This window comes from Teleopsis dalmanni, chromosome 2, assembly GCF_002237135.1.
Source record: "Teleopsis dalmanni isolate 2A chromosome 2, ASM223713v2, whole genome shotgun sequence".
Taxonomy (NCBI): domain Eukaryota; kingdom Metazoa; phylum Arthropoda; class Insecta; order Diptera; family Diopsidae; genus Teleopsis; species Teleopsis dalmanni.
The window spans coordinates 70,774,930-70,782,170 of NC_051847.1; the positions used below are offsets into that span (position 1 = coordinate 70,774,930).

At 29.0% G+C, this 7,241-nt stretch overlaps 1 protein-coding gene across 1 annotated transcript; it reads left to right on the forward strand.

Annotated features, from left to right (window-relative positions):
- Positions 1-3,809: 3,809 nt before the first annotated feature.
- On the forward strand, positions 3,810-4,423 carry LOC119683401. Its single transcript, XM_038097065.1, has 2 exons — positions 3,810-3,931; positions 3,988-4,423. The coding sequence occupies exons 1-2, from the start codon at positions 3,916-3,918 to the stop codon at positions 4,305-4,307; spliced, it is 336 nt and encodes a 111-aa protein (XP_037952993.1). The 5' UTR covers positions 3,810-3,915; the 3' UTR covers positions 4,308-4,423.
- Positions 4,424-7,241: the final 2,818 nt, after the last annotated feature.

A 7,241-nucleotide genomic window follows, 5' to 3' on the forward strand; every position in this document is an offset into this window, starting at 1 on the left:
AATCTATTTTTCCATATTTTACCATTAGTTTAGGTTACTTTGAAAAGGTGTTACCCAGCAGGATTGTTTAAATAACTTTCCAATTTGCTTGATGTAGCTCTCAATGATTTTGATAAAATAAAGAGATAATATCTATTTTAAAATTTATTTTGTGGAAGGGCTATGCTGAAAAATAAAATCATTTTTGCAAATAAAAATCTGTTATACTACTGTTCAAGGCCTGTCAAAGAAAAGATTTGTAAATAAATATATTATTTAGGGTAACCTTAACTCAAAGTGGAGATACAGCATATACTAAATGTAACAGTTTTTATTAAAATAGTCACATGGCTTAGGTTAAGTTATACCGGCAATCCAAAGACGATTCACTTACGCCTATTGTCCAATTGTGTTACCGTATAATGGAGCGACTCAGGGCCTAAAACCATCTGGAACCTTCTGCGAAGCTTAGAATGTTGTTAAGTGGTAGATCTTGCACTTGATGAAGATCCTCAAAAAAGGGGGCTCCTAAAGTGTTTAGTCGCCGTTGATGGAAGGTACTTTCACCGCCTTTCCCACAGCTGTGACAGGTATACTTGAAGGGGAGATTCGATTTTCTAGCATGGTTATCTAATTCACAATGACCTGTAAATTAACCCACAAATCTTTTTAGTAAATTAGTGTAAAATTTTATCATTATAAGATTTTCTTCAAAATATATTTAAAATATAAAAAAATATATTAAAAATATATTTAAAATATAAAAAAATATATTAAAAATATATTTTAAATATAAAAAATGTATTAAATATTTATTTTGCGCTTTCGTAAAATTTTTTAAAAGTGCATTTAATTAATTTTTGTTGGAAAAAATTAACATAATTAATTGCTCAATTATGCATTACAGAAATGAGTCCCAAGTACACGAATTACGGATTTTATTGTTAAGCTCATAGGAGAGGGAATGACAATATGTTTTTTTTTTGTCGCCTGCACATTCGAGGACATATTGAAGTCATTTTTATGGCGAGAGAGTTTAAATGCAACTCATAGATACATGTATATTTGTACATGAATGTATATATTATTATTACCGTGTAAATACAAATCAGTGAAGTGCATAATTATAATGAGGCAAGAACGAACGCAGCGGTCATGTTAAAAGCACACAATTGTTCACTGGTCTACCATTCTGAACACAATACTTAGTTGCAGGAGTTCAACATTATGTGTTATAAAATTTAACATATTCCTGCAGTTGTAGTCCTTTTTCAGTGCATTTAATTGTTTTTATTGTTGTAAGCTTTTATGCAGGTACTAGGTACGCTTTTCCTCGTAGCTCAGTCTGCTAATTAAGTTGCTTTCACTGCGAATGTGAGCTGTGAAAAAAGTCCTGGAATGCTTTTTGTTAAATTATCTCCGGCATTATCTTCATGAAATTGTATTGTGGCATAGTAAAATATGAAAAGGATTTTCATTTGCTTGTATATTTACTTGAGCAAAAAAAATTGTATAAGAAAATTAATGGAATTTTTTAGTTAAGGTTCAGAGTTTGCTGGAACTACAAGTTATAAATATGTAATTTTTATTTGTGAAAAGTGTTACGTCGAAACTAATTTATTCAGCGTTTCTTTTTTGACTGAACTGTGAAGGAATAACAAATTACATTATGTATTTATTCTGGCATGAAGAACATAAAGAAAAAAAATATGGAGTGTAGTAAATTTTCAAAAGTGTGTCATATTTAAGCTTGAAATATTTACATAAAATAGGGTAATTTAATTAATAAAATCTTATTTACAAAAGAAAAAAATGCATGTATATAGATATATATGTTGGGCAAAAAGTATTCAGCGGTTTATTTTTAGAAGAAGAAGTATTAGAAGTGACGATTATGCACTGCGATTTATAAAAAATAACCGTAAAATATAGTTATTTATTAAAGAACTTATAATTAAAAAAAACAACTATATATGTAAAGAATTATACCATCACGGCAACAGGGCAACCCTGATTACAGTGCAGTGGAGAAAGGAGTGAAGAAGTAATGTACCATCAGTTGTTGCGTTGTGACAGTTGAAAGTAGAAGTCGAGCTGCTCTTTGTCGCGTGTATGAAATTTATACTATGAATATTACTTATTATTTTATATTACCTATTATTTTACATTTCCTGTAAAATATTAAATATTATTGCATATATTACATATATGCGTTCGACAAAAAGTATTCTGCGGTTTTATATTTATTAGTAAAGAAAATTATATTCCATAATATATGATAGAAAAATTAAAAGTAGTTTAATTAAAATCCTATATTCACAATTAAAAAAAATGGGTTGGAAAAAAAGAATTAATAAAAATATACTGCTATTAAACAACCTAACAATTTCTGTTGGTTCAGAATTCCAGAGCTTAATTAGATTCATGAAAGTCAAGTGGTATTAAATTCATTTCCTCACACTCGGTAGGCACGAGTAGTGGATGTATAGGGATCTACTCCATATATTTGTTGACTCCAGTTTTGTTTTACTTTGTATTTGCTTAACTTTAATAAACAAATGCCAAATGCAATGTGAACAATTTCGCTTAGAAATCAATCCTGTGCATAAATTATTGCTTCTACTGACACTGGTATAGTCAATATAATAGAGTTGTGTACTACATTAATAATAATACTAATGAACAAAACTAATTTGTTGATTACAATTTCCAACGTACGTGACGAGAAACACCACATGCCTTTGTTTCAAAATGCAGGTTTCAGTACAACTGGTGGGGCTTGGTTAGAATTGCTAGATGCTATCATTGATCTTTCAATTTAATCTACTTAAGAAATATGACGAATTAAGTATCTGGATATAACATATTGATTAGTGAATTAAGAAGAAACCAGTTACTCATCAAATCCGTCATTTTCGTCATTGAATGAGCTTTTAAAACTACACTAGATTATATAGAATATTATGTATTGGATGTTTTAAGTACTGATATAGTCTCAAAGGTGGATTTGCCGCGTAAATATACAAGTTCTATTCAGGAAGTTAGTATAAGCTTCTTATAGTTTACTAAATGGTTCTCTAACTTTGAAATTCTTATGGTCAGGCATATATAGACAAGTCTTGCTTTATTCGTTGTGGTCAACTAAGATAAAGAAATGTTGTACCCCTTGACTTAGTTGGATTTAGTAGTCTACCATTGGAGATGTTTTATGAATATTTAGCTATTGAAATATATAGTAAGGTTTCTGTTTTTGTACCACATTAGCGCTGCGTGCGGTATATCCTCATGCGGTTTAAGCTGTGTATGTCCTTTTCACTCGTAAAATTTGGTTTATAATGCATATATTCCCATAAACCTATGTGTCCATAGCAGCAAGGAACAAATTTTGAACATTTTTTTCCGAGATACGAGTAGTTTTATTTTTAAGACGAGGCATATAAAAAAATTTTTTTGACCAGTCAGAACTTATGAGGTCTAATGTCAATATAGATATCACTGAATAATTAATTACTTAATTTAATTATTACTTAAATAATGACTTTACGTTTTATTTAGATCATTAATATTAAATATAAAATAAAATTTATATTGTGTATTTTATTTTTAACTACTCACTATTTTTATTATTTAATTTTTTAAAGGAATGAATGAAATACATTCAGAAGGTTTGAAATTAAGTTCAGTTTAACTTCATTAAAAATAAAAATATTTTCCTAGACTTGTTGCTTCGTTGCCATGAAAATAAATTACTTAAATTAACAAAGCATGTCTTGCCATAATAAAGTGAAGTTTCTTTAAGTTTAAGAAAACTAAAATGAAGCAGAAAAAATTATTGATCTAACATAAATAAGAATAAAAATAGACAAAAGCAAACTTTCTGGCATTTTTTCGAATGAAAAATTTGCAGTGTACCATTTGAAAGCATAATTTAGTGTCATGTCTTATTCCGCACGTAAATTGGATGAGTTTATTTACGAAAAAGTGTTAAAATTAAGTAAATTCTTTTAGGTTGTGGTGGTCAGTCAAGAGCTGCAAAATATCGCTTGGGCTTACACGGAAGATATATAGGACCAGGAGCCACAGCAGAAAATACAAATAATTACCGTCAACGTATAAGTACGGAATGGGGTGTGTTGGAGTCGGCAGGTATAGCTACATCATTCTCATCAACCATTTATGGTAGATGCCCTATAGTTTATCCTCGTACAATTGGACTGATACCAAATTACGGTGGACACATACCAGGCTATTTGGCTACAGTTGGAAAAACATTTGGTGATGCAACTGTAGATGCAAAGAGATCCATGTACTATTGCAGATGCACATAGTGAACAGATTTTTCATTCGAAATCACTAAATTTTATTGTAAATACAAATTTATTTAGGCATACATTGGAAACCAAATTATCATGACAAAATTAAATTAATTGAAAAAATTAATAAACACCAGCAATAAAAAACAATAAACACTCAATAGAACACAACAACAATTTTTTGACATTATTTTATTTTAATTTGTGATGACATGTTGCGGTGATACAATACATGCGAATGTATAGAAAAAGTAGTGATAATTATGAGTATAAATATTACTGGTTATATTAATAGGAGTTAAAGTTTGTTGAAGTTTTTGATTATATACATGGTATGGAACAATTATAATAAAGAAATGAGTTGAAGCAACATAAAATAAGTGATATTAAAAATAATTATCCGAAGTATTCCTCACGAATTTATATAAACGCAGGTGGTGACTCGCAGTTCGACGAAACGATTAAGAATTGAAGAGTGAAGCAATCTTTACTATATATATCTTCCATGTTTAAAATTCACCAAAATAAAAGTTAAATAAAAGTTTCAAATAAACCTTCAGCGAAAAAGTTTCTAATATCTCGAAAATGGTTCATTAAAATGGCTGGACTTTTAACCATTTTTAATCCATTAAATATTCTCTAAATTGAATTCTAAGATTCATATACTTAAACATGTGAAGACATAGTGATTCAAAGTTGATTAATTTTTTTAGGAAAATTTTTAATTTTAACAAAAAATTTATTTATTTCAATTAAACTACTGCTATCCATCAAAAACCACTAGTGGATGTGGGTTCTTATGATTAAATTTGAACGTTTCAGCCAATAAAGCTGCAGTTAATCTACCTCAATGGACGATTACAGAAGAATTTGATTTTCTGGGAAGGAATTTATTTTACAAGAAATGTTCACAAAATAATAACAAAATGAAATGTTCGTGTAATAATATTGATACATGGACCCAAAAATCTGTAACAAAAAATTGTAAGAAATATTAGTTTTTTTTTGGCAGAAATCAAAAATCTCAAACAAAACAATTTTGAAGCATTATAATTTTCGTACCCAATTCAGATCAAAAACATGCTATGCATCAAATTAAAGTATGCATATTTAATATAATTCAATTTTTTTAAGGGTTGTGCTGGAGAAATCTAAGGCTTTGAGTTTGTTAACCATGAAGTCTAAGCTACAGATTAGGCAGGCTACTTCAGCTCGAATTTCTTACTTTTTTGATTAGTCGAAAAAGACTTGTCAGATAGAGAAAGAGAGTGAAAGAGAGAGAGAAAGATAAACAGAGAGAGAAAAACAGACAGAGAAACAGAAAGATAGAAAACGAAAGAGAGAAAGAAATAGAAAGACAGAGAGAAAAAAGAGAGCGAGAAACAGAGAGAGAAAGAGAGAAACCAGGGAGGGAGAGAGGGATAAAGGTAGAGAGAGGGATAAACAGAAACATAGAGAGAAAAACAGAGGGAGGAAGGGAAAAAGAGAAGGATTGAGAGATAGAGAGTGGGAGAGAGGAAAAGATGAAGAAAGAGAGAGAGAGAGAAAGAAAGAGAGGGAGAGGAGAAATATTTGAATTGCATAATTTATCTTATAAACAGCGTAACCTAAAAATCTCAAACTAGTTCTTACAAATGCCTGATAATAACAAAGTGCTCTATATTGTGTTATCGATATGCTTGACATATGATCAATATTTTAGATTCATGATTTTACACAACTTTTATGTGCTCTTTTTGATAAAAGAAACTGAATTCGTAATATAAATTATTTTTTTCAATAGAGGGGTTTTTATCGAACGGTGGTAAATTACGAGAAATTTTTTTTCAATTTTTTTAATTAATTGAATTTGTGACTGACCATACAACTGCTTCGAGTATTGCCAAATACTCATCGTCTGTAGACTTGCAATTATTTCTTGTATTTAAATATTCCCAACAATTGGCCATTAACAATTAATTAAGGAGACATGTATTCAAAACGATATAAATAAATTAAAGATTTATTTTATCTAAGCAATCCCTTATGTGAGTTATTTTTTCACATAAGGGATTGCTTAGCTTAAGTATTTTTTAAAGTTTCACTTCTTTTCTGGTGAATTATGCCTTTTGTTAGTAGTAGTAAGTAAGTTCTTTTATTTACGATTATTAAATTGTAACATATTTACAGCAGTTTTAACATTTGATTTATTTTATATTTTAATAATGTATAACATAAGAACTACAGATTATTTAAGACAATAACTATTAAATTGTTTGTCCTTTTGTTAGTATAACTTTTAATTTTTACTTAGGTGCGTAAAAGAACTCAAAAGAATATCTTTACTCGTATTTATAAAAATGTGAAAAGGATTTATATTGACTTCGGTTCATAAGCATTTAAAATACCACAAAGTGCAACTTCAGGCTATTTTTTAAATGAAGTACAACCTTTTGAAATATCCATAGCGTTTTTAAATTTATTACACCATTAACTCCTTTAAGGCAATTCCTTTTTGTTTTTTGTTTAGTTTTACTGCAAGTTGAACTCCTGCTGTAAAAAGCAATATAAGATGAGTAACATCCTTTTTTAAATCTGCTTTACTCTTTGTGCTGCTGTAAGCAATATAGAATTTAAAGTACTTTAAGAAGTAAATTAAAAGTTTAATCAGGGGATTTTCATACTTAACTTATTTTTAAAGCTAATAGAGTGCTTATATCAATCAGAGCAAGATTAAGACATTTCACATATATTTAAAAGTAGAATGTTGTATCAAAACTATTTTAACAAATTACTTTCGTGTTGTTAATTATCCACAGAAATACCCAAAATAAACAAAAAAATTATTATTTTCCACAAGTAAAGTAAACTTCATTCCATCCTATTGCACGTGCATTTGTGCCTCATCAGTTCACTAATTCAGTCTTAAGCAAGCCCACATGCAGAGCAGAAACTTAATGCTCACACATT